The sequence below is a fragment of the Sphaeramia orbicularis genome, chromosome 15 (assembly GCF_902148855.1).
Source record: "Sphaeramia orbicularis chromosome 15, fSphaOr1.1, whole genome shotgun sequence".
NCBI classification, from domain to species: Eukaryota; Metazoa; Chordata; class Actinopteri; order Kurtiformes; family Apogonidae; genus Sphaeramia; species Sphaeramia orbicularis.
The window spans coordinates 14,481,564-14,503,258 of NC_043971.1; the positions used below are offsets into that span (position 1 = coordinate 14,481,564).

General features: G+C 38.4%; 1 protein-coding gene across 2 annotated transcripts in view; it reads left to right on the top strand.

Annotated features, from left to right (window-relative positions):
- ccdc85a (coiled-coil domain containing 85A) overlaps window positions 1–15,442 on the top strand; it is an 82,161-nt gene extending 66,719 nt beyond the window's left edge. For both annotated transcript variants that reach the window (XR_003937523.1, XM_030156357.1), the window contains exons 3-4: window positions 10,356–10,413; window positions 14,748–15,442. Coding sequence is in view for 1 of the 2 variants with exons in the window: in XM_030156357.1 (XP_030012217.1) it covers window positions 10,356–10,413; window positions 14,748–14,763 (74 nt within the window). In the remaining variant the exon portion in view is untranslated. The remainder of the gene's footprint in view (window positions 1–10,355; window positions 10,414–14,747) is intronic.
- Window positions 15,443–21,695: the final 6,253 nt, after the last annotated feature.

The following is a 21,695-nucleotide window of genomic DNA, read 5'->3' on the forward strand; positions in this document are numbered from 1 at the left end:
TTGTCGTATTATTATTGTGGGTTTTTTTTCCTCTATTTGCGCAGTATTAACATAAGTAGTTTCCCCCAGGATCGGATTTGTGAGCATGATTTGGACACGCCATATTGTGTTTACTTCATGCGTCTTATCGCTCAACTGTCTGACAGCATTTGTACATTTGAACTGCAGTGTATTTACGTGAGCTTAATTAATCACATTATTTATCAGTTTTTTGCTGCTTAATTTTATCTTTCATTCTACTCTATCTGAAGGTGTTTCCCAACCTTTTTGAGCACATATTTTACATTAGAAAAATCACAAGGCACACCACCTAACAAAAATGTCACAAAAAGTATATTTTTTGAAATATAATGCAAATCTAGTCTCAATTTACTTCCTCAGTCTGAAACCTGGGCCTGTTTAGTTGAACACAAAACTGATATTCTTGAAGGAATTGAAGATTCATATAACAGAGGCATATGCCCCCCACCCCAACCCGATCTGCGGGTCCACGCAACACTAGTGTAGGTGGGTTTATCAACAGAACACACAGCATTGGGGCTGGTTCACCTTCATTTTCACTTTGCAAAGGGAAACTGTTGTTGTAGAGTGGATCACTGGCATGTGCAGTCCAGTGGCGGCTGCTCGTGTTTCAGAGAGGGGAAGCTCATTGTTGGCTTATATAAAAAAAAAAAAAAAAAAAAGAAAGTCAAGTTATTTAAACATAAATTAGGCCCTCTGTTCCTTTTTAAGAAAATGGTCGTATCGTACTAAGTAAACAAGAAAACACTGAAAGTATGTTAAATTGAAACAAGGAAGTACAATGAGTGTGCTTTATTTACAGTGCAAGAAATGATCAAGTAATTTTGTAGTGGTTTCTCTTGATTTCACAGCAGAATGTGCGACAGCATTAAACTGAACAGTGAAGGAGTACGTCTCAAAATAGCTGTCAAATGGGATTCAGCCTTTCAAATGATCCTCCAATCAGCATGTGTAATACTGGCGTCCAGCCCAGCCAAGCTCCGCCCACAGCTTCATTCGCCCCCAGAGACGCCCGGCGTCCGGGGGCGGGACAATATCGTGGCATTTATCCAATTACTGTCCAGTTTTGAGGCAATGAAAAAAACTGTTCCACTCAGTCCCATTGAAGTCCATTGACGCCGGGCGTCTACGGACAAATGCACTGAGCAGAGATTGTATGAGAAAACAGCGCAACGGGAATGGATGAGAAGTGAACAACATCGAGTCTGTTGATTTGTGATAAAGCTGATTCTGAACAAACTCGTCTGTGAGATGAATGTGTTGTAACACATTTTGCAGTCAATGAAATGTCAACACAACTGTACATATTTAACCATTTCATTTTCGTAATTTTAGGGGAAGCTGGGCTTTCCTTGCAGTCTATGAGAAATCGCCACTGGTGCAGTCCTATCTATATCACACCAGTACCAATCAGATGAAATTAGATAATCTTCCATGGCACACCTGATGATTTCTCACAGCACACTAATGTGCCTTGGCACACTGGTTGGGAAACACTGATATATAGTATGTCCACAAAAAACGACCTTAGATTATCATTAGTGTTTTGAATAAAGATGTCAATGTACTGGATTATAGGGAACTGAATATATTCAGACATTATGTGACCACTAGAGGGAGTAGTGAGTCACTCTGGCAGTCTCCCATATTAAGGAAAACTAACACCAAGGGACCTTTGACCAAAGTGTCCAAAAATGACCAGATGGAATGAGAACCACTAAAGCAGGGTACACACAAAAGGATTTTCTAAATCTGAAGAGATTTTTATCCATTACAGACCCCCCCACATGAAGATAAAAAAATCAGGCATTGAATAGTTATGATGATATTGTGTGTGCTGTGCTCTGATAATATCAACACACCACACACATAATGATTCTGTCCCACCACCGATCTAGAATCTAGTCCTCCAAGACAGAAATCTCACGTGATCAAACAGAAACAAGCAACATTCGGAAAACACAACACACAACATGGAAGAGGACATACAAGAGGAGGGAATGTTGTTCTTAGGACTATTTTTGATGGAAAAGTCCCATATTGGGGTGGCCATGGCTCAGATGGAAGAGCAGGTTGTCCAGTAACCGAAGGGTTGGCGGTTTGAATCCTACTCTGTCCATGTTCTGTTGTGTCCTTGGGCAAGACACTTCACCCTCCTTGCCTCCAGTGCTGCTACTCACACTGGTGTATGAATGTTTGGTGGTGGTCGGAGGGGCCATAGGTGCAGACTGGCAACCACGCTTCTGTCAGTCTGTCCCAGGGCAGCTGTGGATACAGATGTAGTTTACCACCACCAAAGGGGGAATGTGAGAGCGAATGAATAATGGATGCTCTGTACGCGCTTTGAGTATGCGTTCATAGAAAAGCGCTATATAAATTTTATCCATTATTATTATTATTAAATTTCTGAGGTCCACTTAACTTTATGTTTTAGGTCGGCCATGCTTGTTTTTATTTACACCTGCTTCCTTGTTCCTCAGTTAGCTCACTTCTTGATTGGCTACATTCCGTTCCACATCACAATTCATGGAGTCATGACTCGGCAGTATTTGATTTTCCCCACATACATGAAGATTTTGGGTCGTAAATACTGAATAAGTTTGATATTTACGATTGTCGACCCCGACCAGTTTCGGAGCCGATTATTGGGACAAATTCACTCTTAACACACCTCAGACCGCAGGATAATATTATAAAACATAAAATAATCTGGCGTTTGCTGTCCGTGATCGGGAAGGGGGAAAATCGGGACAAAAACAGCTACCAACTAGAAGCACTCAGAGCGCAGACCTCCGCCAAGGCTGATCAGTGGGCCCCCCCGTGGGCCCCCCCGCCCCCGAATACCACCAAAATTTAATCATTTCTTCCTTATCCCATTTCCAACAAACCCTGAAAATTTCATCCAAATCTGTCCATAACTTTTTGAGTTATGTTGCACACTAACGATCAGTGACCCCCCCCCCCCCCCCCGTGGGCCCCCCCACCCCCGATCACCACCAAAATTTAATCATTTCTTCCTTATCCCATTTCCAACAAACCCTGAAAATTTCATCCAAATCTGTCCATAACTTTTTGAGTTATGTTGCACACTAACGGACAGACAAACAAACAAACAAACAAACAAACAAACAAACAAACAAACCCTGGCAAAAACATAACCTCCTTGGCGGAGGTAATAATTATCTTCATATGTGTGTACCCCACTTAGGACTACTTTGAGACTGCAGGCCAATGTCACCCAAATCTGATTTTTTTGCCCATATGTGACCTGTGTCCGATTTGTTAAAGACCGTTTAAACAGCACAAACCCCATTTTTTTCAAATCCAACCCAGGCCACTTTATGTAGTCCTAAATCCGATCCATATCTGATATTTTGCTATGCGACTTCAGTCTGAACAGCCAGGTCAGTTATCCGACCTTTACGTCACTGAAATGCGATAAACCTCAAAATTCTGCGTCCCAGGAGGAGAAGCGGTGGAAAAAAACATACTTACTACAGTAAACACAGTGCATGCCTGTGTTAGGACCTCTTTTTGCGCATGCGGGTCACTTCAGGGTCACATTCAGTTCATACTCAAAACTGATAGAAGTCGTATTTAATGTGCAATATGAACGAGCACACACACACACACAAAAATCGGATTTCACCAAAAAAAATCCAAATTTTCTGTTAAGATCTGCTGTCTGAACGTAGCTTAAGAAACAACTTTTAGCGTCAAAGAACGTGACAAAGTGATAAAAGCTATTATCACTTTTGTCGTTTTCATGACTTTTCCAAGTCACCGTCCTCACATGTCTTTGTTCTACTTCCTGCCGTTGTCTTTTCCCTCCACTTGGCCCCGACTCCTCCCATTTTCACCTGTTTCCCATTTAGTAATCTGTCTATATATACCACTCACCTTCCCTTTGTTCAATGCCAATTTGTCATTGTCATCCTTTTATTCATCAGCCTCTACTCCTGTGTGTTTTCCAAAGTTCTTTCTTCTCTTAGGCTTTTAGTTTGAACTGCCTGGTTTTTTTTTTTTTCATGTCCTCAGTTTTTATCACCCCCATGCTTTGTCATGTTAATAAATTCCCCCCTCATTAAGTCTGCATCTGCCACAAATTCTGACACCAGCATAAATTTCATGGGAGCTCATAAGGATATGGGAATCTTCCACGCCGAACCTTTAAAGTTCATCTTTTGACTTTTGGGTGTGCAAGTTGTTACAAGACTTCATGTGCTTCCAGTAGTGATATTTAAGAGCACTAAAGTCAAAATGCTAATGGCACGTAGCTAACTTAAGTTTTATTACAGATCCAGAGTGCAGAGTATGCAAAGTTCTATATTTTTAAGATGCCTCGATGGAGAATCATGGAAATGCTGCAGACTCAGTTTTGTAAATACAGATGCTGTGTTATAATTTTGGGCAAAAATAGATGAGTACCAGAAGCTCTAAATGTACTAGCTAGCTTACATTAAAACAGCTTAAGTAGGGTAAAGTTGACATGGATGGAGAAGAAGAAAAAATTGTTTTTTGCTCAAAAGACAGTTGTTTCTGCTATAAAGTTGGGACATTTTAACAGAGTGCTCCATTCAAGGAGCTGCAGCCTTGGAGGTTGTTGCTTGGCCATAACATTTACATTTTTATATTTATGCATTTGGCAGACACTTTTTTCCAAAGTCACTTACAGGGGAAAAAACAAAATAAAAGAAAAAATACAAGAATAGATTAAAGACATAAAGCAGCTGTACAATTTAAAACAGTGTCTTACAGAAGAATAACAGTTGGTATCTTACAGGTACAATAGAGAAAGGAAGCACCCAACAAAATCATGGAATCCAAAAGAATGGTCAAACTTTCCAAAAACACCAAAGAATATATGAGAAACACTCTCCTTGAATTGCATCTTTACCATGGTGGAGGGGTAGGGAGCTACATTGTCAAGGTTATTTGACTCCTAGTAGGGCCTCCAAAGGTAAGTTGGTCCTAGTTTAGGGACCAGGCTAAGAGTAATTCATCCAGTGAATATGAAGATACAACCAGGGCAAACACTGGTCAGAAAAGGGACACTGTGGGCTCATCTGCAAGCACTTGGTGGTCTAATGTTCAACTATGGGACTAAACTGGGCTGAACCTGAATGAGTTTCATGGTCCTACCCACCACCTGGAGGAGGTATAGCAAGAGTGCAGTGCAGCTAAAGAGGGAAGGGGGGTCTTGAATGCTCAAATGCAAGAAAATGCCAACACATGAGCAAGAAAACTCAAAATAAAACTGGAAATACACTGTGACACACAAAACCTAACTATTGGCATGTAAGCAGCGCAGGTTTGTCATGGCATATAATAATAATAATAATAATAATAATAATAATAATAATAATAATAATAATAATAATAATAATAATAAATGTATTTATATGCACTTTTTGAAGAATGATTTCACAAAGTGCTTTACTATAAAAAGAGTAAGACGAACTGATTCAGAAAACATGGCTGTGGCATCACAATTTAGTAGCTTAGTAGTTATTTATGTTGTTTTACACTTCATAATGTCTTCACTATTGGTTGCGAGTCTCGGACTGTATTCTTTTATCCATTTTTCTTTTGTTTCGTTTTGTCACCGTTTTTGTCTGTTGGGGCCTCTTGCCAGGTCATCATTGTAAAGGAAAAGCTGTTCTCAGTTGATTTAACCTGGTAAAATAAAGTAACTAGAAAAGCACTCAGAGCGCAGAACTCCACCAAGGCAGATCAGTGCCCCCACCACCCCACCCTCAATCACCACCAAAATTTAGTCATTTGTTCCTTGTGCCAGTATCAACATTTCCTGAAATTTTCATCCAAATCCGTCCATAACCTTTTGAGTTATCTTGCACACAGACAGACAAACCAACGCCGGCAAAAACGTAACCTCCTTGGCGGAGGTAATAATAATAATAATAATAATAATAATAATAATAATTTGACCCAATCGCTATGAATCCAAACCAACATGACCCTAAAATACAACAAAAGAGATACAGGAATTGGTGTGAGATGCACAGCTCAACTCTTCCCATAATATCCTTAGTCCTTTCCTAGCAACAAAACTGAACCTTTTCCCCAACCACTTATTTTTTCTTCTTTTTTTAAACAATATTTGATGTAATTCTGTGTACAGCAGGCAGTGACAGTAGTTTTCTAGCTGGCTCTGCTGCTTTCCAACTGGCTCGTCTTTCAGCTGAAAAATCGCTGCTGGGATTCCAACAGGGTCGCAGCTGGAGAAATGTAAAGTGAAGATAACAGAAGGCAAATCAGCAGCCGCTTCTTCCTGACATTTTACTAGAGATACTTGCATCTTTATCTTGTCTTTTATCATTTTCATCCTCATTACAACATATCAAGTATCGTGACAATGCATGTGCCTGACCAGGACGTCCCTCCACCCCCCTGTAGAAGTAAATAAATGCACAGGGAGGTTTTGAAGAAGGAGTTTAGTGTGTAGGAGAGAAAAATATTCCAACAGACTGACATATGTGTGGTAGCTGTCACAGAAAAAATAAAAATGAAAGGAGAGGATGATGGGTAACAGGAAGTGTTGCCAGTGGCTGCCCATCCATGACATAAATCAGGGAGGATTGACAAGACGAGAGGAAGTCAGCGAAGCACATCCGACACTTTACACCTTTCACAGTGAATGTATGTACGGCTCTGGAAAAAAAAAAAAAAACAGAGACCACTGCTTTGACTATTTATAGGTATGTGCTTGAGGAAAAAAGGAGCATTTTTACTCTACAAACTGACTTTTTTTTTTTTTTTTTTATCTTTGGAGTTGTATTTACATAGTCAGCTAATACACAATGTTGTTGTTTTACCAAATTAAATACTAATGTATGTTTTGATGCTGTTAAATATTCTGTCTTTTTTTTTGGGGGGGGGGGTGCTTCTAATATTCTCATCATAAAGAATCATTTAAAACCACAAACTACCATCTCCTGTCTTCAACTTTCCCTCAGGCCCAAAAATCAGCCTCTAAACTGAAAAAAAGAACAAAAAACGAGGAAGTCACTTCTATTGTGTTGGTTATTGAAACTAAATAACGTGAATGGTCATTATCACTCAACTGCACATCATGAATAAAATTTAATGCATTACTTTGTCTACACATAATTTTGGTCTTTAGTTGTCATATCAGATTTTTATAATAAATAAATTCTGTACATACTGTGTGTTTAACCTATAAAGACCCAAGCATCCACTGGCGAACAAAACCATCTACCGATCTAAACTGTTTAATACATGTTGATCCACTAATCCTATCAATCCATGTCAATAATTGGTGTAAAATGCAGTTCTTCATCTTTTCATGGTTATCAGATATGATCCATTTGGACGTTCAGAGGCTCCGTAGTTACCGTGGAAACACCATCATCGTCTACAACATTGATTCACCAGTAAAACCCATGGAGTTGGATCAATGACAGTGGATGGACACACTTGGTTTATGTTCAGTTAGTGATATATTTGAAGAAAATATGACTTTCAGCAGTTTTTTCCATTTTGATACAACCTTTGAGGCTACCTTTAGACGGTAATGATCTGAACCAAAAACGCAAAGGTGGTGTTGCATTCTTACTTTTAATTATGCATTTAGGGAGAAAATTCTGCATGCAGATGGACACGCAGAAATGTGTGAAATTTCTATTATATTATTATTACTGGGTGACACGGTGGTGCCGTGGTTAGCACTTGTGCCTCACAGCAAGAAGGTCCTGGGTTCGATTCCAACACCAGTCAACGGGGGTGGGACCTTTCTGTGTGGAGTTTGCATGTTCTCCTCGTGTCTGCGTGGGTTCTGTTTGGGTACTCTGGCTTCCTCCCACCATCTAAAGACATGCACTGATAGGTTAATTGGTTAATCTAAATTGCCCATAGGTGTGAATGTGACAGTGATTGTTTGTCTCTATATGTCAGCTCTGAGATGAACTGGTGAAATGTCCAGGGTGTACCCCGCAGGGTCTCAGTAGCTGGGATAGGCTCCAAGTGACCCCCATGACCCTAGTGAGGATAAAGCGGGTTCAGGAAATGAATGAATTATTAATTATCATTATTATCATTATTATTATTATTATTTATGCCATGCACGGTCGTCAACTACTCCATTAACAAAGTTGTCCCACCATTGACTAGTCCTCCCAGGTCTCATCCACAGCTATCTGGTTTGCATCACTAATTTGCTGAAGGTAGTTGATGTGCCTTCTCTGCTCTCTACGACTCTCTATGGCGATTTGTGACAATTGCGGAAATGAGTCTTGGATGTAAATTACAGCGGCTAGAGCAACTTGAAGGTCTGTTGCAGGGAAATAATCTGACATGTTGTTTTCCTGTACTGGTTCATGCCTGTGACGTAAACTCTACACGACGATAAAACACAGTTTTGTGTTTTCACTCCTTTAGATGGTGACACGAGAGTGGAGCATTTTTACCCCACCCCCCGAAGGGGAGGCAAGGGGTATTGTTTTTAGTTGGGCTTGTTTGTTTCTTTGTTTGTTAACACATTAGCAGCAAAACTATCGGCTGAATTCATACCAAATTTGATTTATAGATTGCCAGTGACCCAGACTAGATGTCATGACATGTTGGGAAAAGTAGGTCAAAGTCTCAATTTTTTAAATCCCCCCCCCCATTTACTTATAATGGGCAAAATTCCAAATGTCTGCAGAAGCACAACTGTTGGTTGAATTCACACAAAACTGGGTTTATAGATTACCAGTGACCCAGATTAGATGTGATTACATTTTAGGAAAAGTAGGTCAAAGTTCACATTCTTTTTTCATTTTTAAAATCTTTTTTTTCTCCCGTTTACTTATACTGGGTGAAATTTCACATGTCCATGAAAACATAAATTTTGTTTTAATTTACTTCAAACTTGGCACATATACAGAGGCAATTGATATGTTGACATCAGATGGATCGATGCCAAAATAAGCTACAATACGTGCAAGGGGCGGGGTTTGTTGTGCCTGGCACCGCTTGTTAAGATTTCTACTCTGGAAGGTGGTTTCACTTTTTTGCAATTTCAACCCCCAAAAACGCTGTTACAGTCTAAATGAAAGGCACATCTGATAAAATATTTTGCCATTTGCAGTTGAGAGCGTCGTTGTGTAAAGTGGGCCTGAGTTTACCGAGTTTTCATGAGCATCTAAATTAAGTATAGGAAATTAAATATAGGAAAATACATGATTTACAGTGAAAACTACAAAATGCAGAGGATACTAGAAGCACTCGGAGAGCGCAGACCTCCGCCAAGGCTGATCAGTGGCCCCCCCCGTGGGCCCCCCCACCCCCGATCACCACCAAAATTTAATCATTTCTTCCTTATCCCATTTCCAACAAACCCTGAAAATTTCATCCAAATCTGTCCATAACTTTTTGAGTTATGTTGCACACTAACGGACAGACAAACAGACAAACAAACCCTGGCAAAAACATAACCTCCTTGGCAGAGGTAAATATTATAATAAATAATGATAAATCACTCAAGTAAAGGTTAAATGGAGACAAAAATTAATTTGGGAATTGCCACAAACACAGCACTGGGTCTTTAAAGGTGCGGGAGACTTTCATGACCAATTTTTCATCGGATCTGTAAAACCCCAGTCATAGCCTAGGTATCACGACGTGCATTGTGGGAAACGGAGGCTTGCGCAGCCGCCTGACAGCAGCAGCTGATACAGACACGAAGTGGAAACGACAGGAGCTCCCATCCTTCTATGCATATTCCTCCAGGCGTTTCCGCGTCGTGTTTGTTTCATCCATATATCATGGTCGTGCTGCCGCTGCCGGCAGCTGTGCGAACTTCCCTTTCCCACAGTGCACATCGCGACAAAATTCCGAAGATGCCCAGGTAACCTACTGGCTCTGTTTGTAAACACATGGTTTGTTTATGGTGGATGGCACTTCGAAATTGTTCACCATAATGCAAGAGATTCAGGTGAGTAATCCCAGAAAGACTTACAGATTCATGATACTCAGGCTATGACTAAAGTTTTACAGAGTTAATGAAAAATTGGTCACAAAAGTCTCCCACACCTTTAAGGGTTAACCATCTCAACTGAATGCAAAACCCTAATTCTAACACTAAAACCAGCTCTGAATCCTCTATAAGTGGGTTCTACCAGTGCAGACCTAAATTTATGCCCCCACGGTGACACGGGTCCCCACGGATCAGTGTTCATTCAGGTCAAAACCCCCACCAGGACCGAGAAACAACGGACACACACATATACAAATACACACCCACTTTGCACACACATACAGCAAGTGTTGCCATCGATCTGGTCATTGATCATGTGTATTGATTTGTTTTGCAGCTCTGATATCTGCTGGCTGCTGCACCAACTCCTGTAGGAGTACAAAGCTTTGGGACAGGTGAGTCGCACACATACACACAATTAAAATGCAGGAAAAATGTACACTCATTGTTTTGTTTTTTGTTTTTTGCCCACTGTTTAGATAGAAGACCTCTGTAAATCTTAACCCATAATTATCATATTCCCTTGAAGATCTTGCATATATTACAGAACACCAGATATGTGGTGGGAGGTGGTTGGATAAAGAAACATTTTTACATATAATTCTCTCTGTTGGTGTTTAGAACGTGACTCATCCCAGCCATAACTATTTATTTAATGTGTGATTTTTAAATACATGTCCTGTGGCATTTCTGTCCACCAACATACTAGAGGATCTTTATCTTCAGGAAGTGTTAGGTTTATATTAATACAACAATAGAATACAACACAGTAACTGAAAACAGTGCCAATTATAGAATCACCAAGGATTTCTCCAATCTGGATCCAGTGAAAATTCCAGGTTTCAGCGTTTACATCATATTAGACTGAACCAAATTTTTTTTCAGTTGTTGAAATCCATCTGAATATGATCCCTTAGAATCTATAAAACTAAAACACTTGTGTGATGTGCTGATAATAGCTGTAAACTGACTCAAAATCCTGATGTACTGGAGAAATTCAGATTTTTGGAAACTGTATAACTGTATTTGGGCACTAAATAAGTGTTTTTAAAAATTATTATTCCTCAGTATCAAAGTCATATGCTGGTCAACAGAGAGAGTAACATTAAATACATTTTTAATGATTCTAACTCATACATTTCAATAATTTTAAAATAAATTACTCGATATGACAGCACTACAACAGAACCTGTTCCTCTTGCTGAAACAAAAGTAGTTCAAACATGAACTAGAAGCACTCGGAGAGCGCAGACCTCCGCCAAGGCTGATCAGTGGCCCCCCCCGTGGGCCCCCCCATGCCAAGGAGGTTATGTTTTTGCCAGGGTTTGTTTGTCTGCCTGTTTGTTTGTCTGTCCGTTAGTGTGCAACATAATTCAAAAAGTTGTGGACAGATTGATGAAATTTTCAGGGTTTGTTGGAAATGGGCCCCCCCGTGGGCCCCCCTACCCCCGATCACCACCAAAATTTAATCATTTCTTCCTTATCCCATTTCCAACAAACCCTGAAAATTTCATCAAAATCTGTCCATAACTTTTTGAGTTATGTTGCACACTAACGGACAGACAAACAAACAAACAAACAAACCCTGGCAAAAACATAACCTCCTTGGCGGAGGTAATTATAAAAACCGAAACCTATTTTAACTGATAATTATAAAGGTTATATTCATTATTTATTGGTTAATTCCTAAAGGATTAATTGACAAATCAAGAAATAATCAGTGGACTAATTTATACAATATTTGATTAATGAATGGATAAGATAAAAAAAAAAAAAAATCTGTAATTCAGTGCTTAATATGTTTGCTTTGCTCTCTATATAAATACACAGGATAAAGGCACAAATACATCACCTTACAATTCTAGAAATATACACTGAACAAAAATATAAATGCAACACTTGTTTTTGCTCCCATTTTTCATGAGCTGAACTCAAAGATCTAAGACTTTTTCTAGGAACACAAAAGGCCCGTTTCTCTCAAATACTGTTCATAAATCTGTCTAAATCTGTGTCTTTGCCAAAATAATTGTGTATTAGTATTGCGGTAGGCACAGACCCCAACGCCCCGCCCCCCTCTGTCGAGCCGTGCTACCTCCGAGCCATTACTGGCATAAACTGAAAGTGAAACAACATGCTTTGACCATCCGACTCCCAGCTTTTATGCCTCTGTTGTACGCCGGAACTGAAACAGTTCGCACAGTACTTTTCAGTAACCCGGTCGCCTGAGTTTTCGGTCATATTTTCTCCTGAGGGAACACTCATTATTTCCCGCTGCAGCCCAAATATTAGCGTGTGTGCTGCGGCTGCTCTTACGCCTGTGCTGTGTGCGTCAACCTAACCTGGCATGGCTCTAGCGTCATTGGTTCGGTGCAGCGCTACTTAAATATGATTGGCTGTTCTTACATCTGTCAAAACATGGACAAATGAATTCTATCGAAATTTTATCAAGCATTTCTCATATTTCTATGGAGGAAATGTTACACTATAAACAAAAAATTAAGGATATTTTTAATTTTTGGGTTTTTTTTTTCAGTTGGGATTCTTGCACAGTGCTTTTTACTTTTTTGTGTGTGAATTGAAACACATTTTATTCAATGACCAGACATAGTTTTATTTACAAATGGCAAAAATTAGAGAAAAAATGACAAAAAAAAAAGAAATATCCTTAACTTTTTGTTTGTAGTGTACAGTAGTGTGCAAAAATATTAGAACACTTGTCAGATCTTAAGATGGTTTCTTTGTTCCCAGAGCCTGAATTTCACTTTTTTGCCATTGCAAAAGGTAAAGGCAAAGGCACTGAGAATATTTCACCAACAAATTTATCAGTCCAGTCCTTTTTTTTTACATTTTACTCTATTATTTAGTGCCCCGCCCCCCCCTTGGCAACAGTCTAAGGAAACTCTCTGGAATGAGCTTCTGAGAGCGTGGAATGACAGTGGGGTTGAAACTCTCTGAAAATGCATCGACACAATGCCAGAAAGATGCGCTGCTGTGATTGTTGCCAAGGGGGGCAACCCTAAACATTAGAGTAAAATGTAAAAAAAAGGACTGGACTGATAAATTTGTAGGTGAAATATTCTCAGTACCTTTGCCTTTACGTTTTGCGATGGCAAAAAAGTGAAATTCAGGCTCTGGGAACAAATAAAACCACCAGTTTCTTGAGATTTGACAAGTGTTCTAATATTTTTGCACAACACTGTATATTGTGATATATATTGTTATCGTTTCAGCGCCCAGTCCTACTGTAAGGCCTAGGGAAAAATGGGAGCAAAAACAAAAGTGTTGCATTTATATTTTTGTTCAGTATAAATATGTGAATCGGCTAAAATTTGCTTAGAGGTCTTATTTATGTCTTTGTGCATAAGAAATCAATATAAGTGAATCCCCAAAGGAACTTTGTGTTGGTAAATGCAAGTTATGCAAATTTACAGGATTTCAGTTCTGTTGCAACATGTTGATGGTCATATGAACTATGTTTTCAGGTCAAAAATGTCCAATTTCATCACAATTAATGCTATATTTTCATGTCACAAATGGCAAGTTATATTTTAACTGAATTTACCTGAAAAACAAATATTCTATTCTTTTAGATTCCCCAGTTTTTCTTACAAGATTCTATCCTACATATCACATGTTTTATTTTTACAGGTTGCAATATGGAGTATGGTACTGTTCAATCCGTGTTATGTTACGCCAATACATACATTAAGAATGTCACATGTCACTTTTTAAATCAACAGTTTTCTAATAATAAGCATTTTTATAAAGAAATAACAATTCTATATTGTTATTTCCTCTTTAGTATGATGATAAACTATACAGTAAATAATTCTGATCCTAGTTTTTGCACAGGGATCATTAGTGTAAACGGTGACATGGCTGCCAAGCATCAGTATGATGGGATCTGTAACAACCATGTCACATCCATCCACTGCCACATTTAGTGTTTTTGTGTCAGCTGTTATTGTTTTAGATCAACAATACTAACATTTATGAATAAGAGGAGAATTATCAACAATTAGTATATAAGTTGATTACTAATAAAGTACTGGTACTGACCAGAGCATCATGGGTAATGTCACGTCCGTCCACCAGCAAAAGTTTTCACATACACGTGCTATTCAAAATCCAATATTTCTGAAAATATAGCTTCTACTGTCAAATAATATCAGTAGTCTGTGCACAAATGTATTAGCATTATTTCAACACAGTTCTATGCATTTCTTACAACTTTTTTTTTTTTTTTGACAAAAATGGCCACTCATTTGATCCCCTAAGTAAATTTTAGCCGGAATGTTTAAATCCTCCAAATTAAGAATCAGTTACTATGGACTTGACCTCAGGCCCATGGGTCCAGTTTGGGGTCAGAATGGGCCGAAGCTCAGGACAAATCAAAGGGATTTGTTTGTTTGTGTGTGTGTGTGTGTGTGTGTGTGTGTGTGTGTGTGTGTGTGTGTGTGTGTGTGTGTGTGTGTGTGTGTGTGTGTGTGGTCACCCTGCTGTGACCTTTGCTTTAATGCACTGGCCACAGGGTGAGTGATGGCTCTGGGTGGGTTAATATTTAATGATGAAGCAGTTCTTAATGGGTGAATAAATCAGCCTCCGTCTTTACCTGGAGACGGGGGATCTACGCGTTTTTGCTGAGAACAGCGTTAACACACACACGCACACACACATACGTGCAGTAACACACAAACGGTAACTGCAGCGTTTCCTTCATGTCTTTCAGCTTTGATGCTTCCTGACCATGACATGCCTCTCGATCAGATGCTGCTGTGACAAGATACCCAGGAGACCGAGGACGGGGTTATTAGCAGAAGGAAAAAAGTGGATCAATACTTAAGTGGATGGATAAACGGAGGGATATGTGAATTTCTAAATGAAGCAGTGAAGGACGAGCGAGCAGACGAGTGGAACAAGGCGACAAAGTGGCAAAACTCCGGAAAACACTTGAACATTCATATTCTCTGCCCTGTCTGCTGCTGCTGCTGCTGCTATGCATTTCCTGTTGACCACCAGAAAAGACTGAATGTCACTGATTGAACGGGCAGAGCCTAACCGCTGCATTGCCAAAATGAAAACAGGAAGTAAATAAAAGACAGTGGAATATCTTGTGTTGCCAACAAAATAGTCCTACCTCTTTGGAAAGACAGAGACCCTTTGGATGAAGGTGATTTTCTCCTGGTAACACTGGAGGTTACAGCCCCTTTTCTCCAAAAAAAAAAAAAAAAAAAAAAAATCACATTGCCAGTGATTATTTTAAAACATGTAACCTAACATATGAGGACTTTTACTAAATTGTTCTGGACCAGTAATTAAAGCACAATAAGTAATTTCAATTTAACGGGGATGATGTTTTTACAGTTTTTAAAGGATAATTCTGATTTATTGCAACCTGGGTCTTATTTTTGTTGGAATCCAGATTTGGGAATAAGGCAAAAAGAAATTAGACGGTCAACAGTTAATAAGACTTAAGTTCATTTTCTAATTCAAGGATTGAGTTTAGTTTAAGTTAGGGTAGGGCGATCTGGGAAAAAAAAAAATCAAATCGTGATAATATTTTTCATATCAGACAATATCGATATGTATCACAATATAAATTAAATAATTTTTGTCCAGCTTCAATTTTACGTTACTCATAATTTAGCTGTGAAGACATAAGAAGGCTAAAGCTAATGACATTCATTTTGTCGTCTGTTTATGTAATTAGACTTTTCTTTTTTCTTTTGTTCAGACAAGGTATAGTTTTTAGATGTTACCTGCTTGACAGTTTCGACTGTGACTCCAGGCTTCCTCATCTGTTGCTGTCCTCATGCTGTTTTTGATTTGAATATGATTTATTTTCTGTCAGAAGCCAAACATGACAGATGTGCTGAAGGACATTATACAGCTGTTTCTGATAAATAAAACAGGTACATATATTTAAAACTAAACTAAAAGGCTGATCAGCAAGAAAAAGCTTTCAAGTTTTAAAAGAGAACACAAACAAAACAGACCATCTTCACCAAACAGTGCTGTGGGTATATACATGGGGGTGTGTTCCTTAACTGCCGTAAAATGAAACTTAAGGAAAGGCGAATGTTCTTCACATAGGCTACATGCATTTGTTCGGTACACCTTCGTATCGTATTGAAAACTACTTTTCAGTAACCCGGTCACCCAAGTTCTGGGTCAAATGTTCTCCTCAGGGAACACTCATTGCCTCCTGCTGCAGCCCAGACATTAGCAAGTGTGTTGTGGCTGCTCTTACGCTCTGCGCTTTGTGCATCAACCTAACTTGACATGGCTCTAGTGTGATTGGTTCGGTGCAGCGCTACTTAACTATGATTAGCTGTAGGGATGTAACAATATGAAAATTTCATATCATGGTTATTGTGACCAAAATTATCACGGTTATCATTATTATCGCGGTATTATTGAAACTGTGCTCAAAATGTTCAAAAAGTACTTATACACTCACTGAAATATTTTAACCAAGTTGTATTTAAAAAAAAAATAAAATAAAAATAGCATAATGTACCTTCTGTTGGCAGAAACATTTGAATATTAACCTTTAGGGTCTGAGCCTATTTACGCCGTTTTTATGTACTTTTGATTTTGCCTTTATATACTATATAAAGAAATGTTTACTATACCCATATTTGGTATCTTTTTTTCAGCACAACTTCATCTATATCATCTGCCTATTATTTTTTACACTTTAACCTACTATATCAACATAAAAAGCCAGAAAACACACACAAAAAAAAAAATCAGATTTGAAAAATGTATATACTTTATTGCATAAATAACACACAGATGCTTAACAAACCTTTTCAAAGACTTTAAAAGTGAATATTGGTTCCAAATATTAGGTATATACAATTAAAATTGAAATAAATGAAAACTATACTCAAATATTTGACATAAAATCATAGCTTTACATAGGCGTTTTTTCCCCTGAAAGTGTGGTAATCAAACATGGTTATCATGATAATTAGAATTTTAACGGTAAAACTAACCGTCTGCAATTTTACCGCAGTTTATCGTTATACTGGTAATCGTTACATCCCTAATTGGCTGTTATGTCTGTCAAAACATGGATGGATTGGATGGATGGATTTTTTTGTTTCTACTGTGAAACATTGATAGGAAATATCATCCCTTAATTTGCCATCATTAATAATCTCATCCTTATCAGCTCTTCACTCGTGATGCTGGTGGTGTCATGGCGCAGCTGAAACATGTGGACAAAAAGCATGTTCTAAATATAAAACTATTGTAACGGCAGAGTTTCTCAAACTGCAGAACTCCAACTGAAACAAATTCTAGTACTCGTTTCTAATAATAGAGTCATAACTGTGACTTAGATTTCTTTTATATTTTATTTTGCAGTTTTCTGTTATGTTAAAACACAAAAAGAAAGGCTCAGATGTGTGTAATAACTAATTAATTAATTAATTAATTAAGTAGCCAGTCCTTGCTTAAAGAAAGAGAGGCAGAGGACAGTCACTGGTTTACAGATATAATCTTTAGTCCTATCTAACTTCCTCCAAGTATGTGAGAAACAGAGTCCAAGCACGTGAAAAAGTGTTTGTGACCGATTTCTAATGCACAGTTTTGGTAATAAATGTACTGTTAGTGTTTGTTTTCCCCTCCAAATAACTTCAGTTAACCTTGCACAGATGTTTGTTTTAATTCTACTCCCATCTGGCTTCTCCAGATCTGGCAGGTGTACTGCATCTGTTCAGGAACAATATTAGGAATCAGGTGTGAAAATCAGTGGTTTTAGTTTAAATACAATATCAGACATTACATCTGAGACGCTTCACAACATACTGACAGAAAGACTAGCATGTTAGAGCTTTTTTTGCCTTTTTACTACCTTTTGCAACAGTCACCAATCGCAGCACAGAGCAGTTAGTCGTGGACTGTTGTAAATAGAATATGATCATTCTTTTTGCCCAAGATTCTTTGTCTTTTCACTGAAGAATGAGCCTACAGCCATGTTTTTTTTTGTTCTTTAAGGCTCAGACACAGCTTCAGATGTCATTACATAATTGTTCTTGGAGTTAATTGCTTGCATTATCCTTCTGATATCATTGGACGCATTATAAAAGAGAGCAAGCGACGATCAGTGCAACATGTAGACTGATAAGTATCTCAGTCATCTATATTATAAAAGGGAAGTGGACTCGGTGTGTGTCTCTTCGGTATCACACAAAATCCGGAAAGAGCTGACTGCTAGAGTTTGGCATACTTTTGCATTTTTGGTCGAGGAAGAGACTAGTGAAAACGGCAAGTTGTTAGGACCAATATTTTGGGAGATATTAGTAATTTTGAAATACAATAGCCTCCCAATGGCCAATCACGTTGCTATACCCAGAATCATTGAATGTGTGGGTTATCTAGCAACAGATAAATAGGACTAGTGCTGCAACAACGAATCGACTTCAGCAGTTGATTCGTTGGGTCTTGAGCACGTAACAGAGGAAAACACAGAGGAGCATGGCTGAGGGCATACTGGGCAGCCTGGTTTAGCCAAAATATAGTGCGCTGTTCATGTAACAAAACTTGAATATAGAGAAAAAAATGTCCAAAATCCTACCACAAAGTACGTTTCGGGCAAACGGGGCTGCTGTGGCCACCGGGAACATAATGTAAACCTAGTTTAAGATAGCCTACGTGTCGTGATTACTTTAGCCCGCTAGCTACTTTGACACTATCCTCATAATTATAACGTTTTCATCCATCTCCGTTTATCAGGCCACCCAGGGCCCAGTGGAGCCCTGGGTAGCCTGAGGAAATAAGCTAGTAGTTGTGAAAATTTTGTGCAAGCTCCGGAGTAAAAGAGAGGCAAAGAAGCCGGAAGTGGGACGTCCAAATTTAAGTTTCATTTTCGGTTTCACGCCAGTTACAATAGTTGCAGCACTTATGGAACACACCTCCATATATATACCCCCCGACACACCTTTTTCTTTTGTGTTTATCCGATGAATCTATTAGTTATTAAAATAATCTACAGCAGTGGTTCCCAACCTTTTTTAGCTCGTGACCCCATCACAAATTTCTGGCGACCCCAAACATTCAAAACAGAGACATTTTTTTTGATAAAATGAATTTGTTTTTGATCATGTAATAGTTTGCCATTCTATGTTGCAAATAAACGTTAATTTTAGACGACATTTAGTCTATATAATGTATATTATTATGGACGGAGGCAGTAAAGCCAGGTGTAGATTACTGCACAAAGTGAGAATTTTATTTTCCTTGGTCAGGATATGTACAGTCAGTCCAGCTTGGATTTACAAGGCTGACAATTAATACTGAACAAACAAGAACTCAAACTATAAATTATGAAAGAGCTGCAGCATCTGAAACTGACCACAATGAACATTTGTAAGATAAACAGTACCACACTGCTTCAGTTTCAGCTTCAGAGTTTGGCATGTCTTTTAGTATTGTGATTGTCTCTGTCAACTCACCATGTATTTTTTATTAGTACGTTTTATAAAATTTTTTTTTATCAATTACTAGAAATTTCAGGCAACTCCATTTGAATTCCAGGCGACCCCATGTGGGGTCCTGACCCCAAGGTTGGAAAACACTGATCTACAGATTAATTGATTATTAAAATCATCATGAGTTGCAGCCCTAAATATGGCCGCGTTGCCATGGTGTCAAACAGACATAACAGCTGAGAGGTTATTCAACTGGAAATGCCAGTGGAATTTACCAAGAAAATAAAAGCAAAGGAATGAACTGTATCAGAGGATCAGGTCAACATGCTAGTACCACTATTTCTACTTAATCTGAGACTGAGACATAAATACTGGCTAGTCTTAACCTGCCATAAATGATGAGCTGCATTCCCAAGTCTTGGTACTAACTTTAGCGAGTATAATAAATACTAAGAGGAATGATAAACACCAAGTTGCGATAAATCTGAATTATCCTAACATACAGTTGTCTTGTTGAGCATGTCGTCAGTTTGACATTGCACAGGTATTACAACATTTGACACAGCCAGCACAGCTAGCATTTATCTCCAGTCCGAAGCAAATAAGCTAAAAGAAGCAAGTCCTAGTTGCCATATTTGGACGTATTTGCAGCTTCTGTGTGAAATTTTGTTCTTGTGTAACTGGAGGCATTTCCCCCCGCAGGGTGCTGTAATTTAAAGGGTTACAAGAGAGCTCATATAGGAGTGTCTTTGGGAATTTAAATACATTCTAATTTAGGGAAGAACTAAAGGTTTTGGGAATTTACTGCTCATTGTTCAGCTTTTTGTGTCCAGGTCTGTTCCTATACCTACAGTGTTCTAGTATTCTATACCTTGTGTCAGCATTCAGTCATATATATGGTACCTGTGTGTGGATGTGGAGTTCATTTTCGACACTTTTGGGCGTCTGGTCATGGACAACATGCTTTGTTTGACATTTATTACAGCATGATAAGGGCATGAAGAGTTGTAGATAACAGAAGATGAAGAGATGAGGACAGGAGTCAGACTGTACAGCAGATATTAACCCTCTGTTCTCATTTAATTTCAGAGTTTTAGTTCCAGTACTTCTAGATCCAAATGGGAAATACACTTAAACCCTATTCACACTGAACTAGTACATCCTGTTCACTTCTGGTGATATGGAAAACAACCCCCCACATCTATATTTCATTGGCACATTGGCACCGGTTAAGCAAAATCTGGTTATTTTTTCTCAAATTTACTGACATTATTATTCAGTTCTGACATTAACCTCCTAAGACCCAGCTCTGGGTTTTCTGTCCACATTTATGGACAAGAGTTTCATAACTTTATACAAAAAAAAAAAAAAAAAAAAACTGTCCACCACAAAGGACATTCCATAAAAATTTGAAAAACTGCATCTGAAAAAACTGTTGCATCTGCGTCATCATGTTTGCAATATTGGCACTTATTTAATAAAAAACAAAAAAAAAGCTTGTACTTTGCTGACATTTCCTGGGTCTTAGGAGGTTAAGGGCAGGTTCATCACTTACAAATAACTGCCAAAAGATGGAAAAATGTCCCTAAGTGTAGCTTTCAGTGAACATCTTTGCTATATTGCGACATGAGCTGCCTAGATGTCCACCTAAAACACTTTTAAACCTTTGAGGATAATTGAGGCTGTGCTTAAAGATGACAAATCAACACTCAACACTGCAAAAATCTAAATCTTACCAAGTGTATTTTTCTCATTTCTAGTCAAAATATCTCATCACACTGAAAATAAGGGAGTCATCTGTGATTTTTAATCCTTTTAGAATCTGCCATCTCTGCAGTTTGGTGGGATTTGCAGCATTTTTTGGTTTCCTCTATGCATTTATTCAGCCTCTTTCACTACAAAAATCTAAATCTTACCAAGTGTATTTTTCTCACTTCTAGTCAAAATATCTCATCACACTTCAAGCAAGGCAAGGCAGATTTATTTGTATTGCACAATTCATACACAGGGCAGTTCACAGTGCTTTACAAAAATGGAAAAGAGACAGGTTAAAAGCACATAATTACAATTAAAACAATCAATAAAACAAACAGTAATCAATTAAAACAAAGCAAGAGGGAAGAGTGCAGATAGAACCCTTTCGGTTGTTCTATGCACAGTTGAACAGAGCCGTTTTCAGCCTGGACTTGAACATTGTCAGAGTCAAGGGTAAATAACTTCACTTAAAATAAGACATG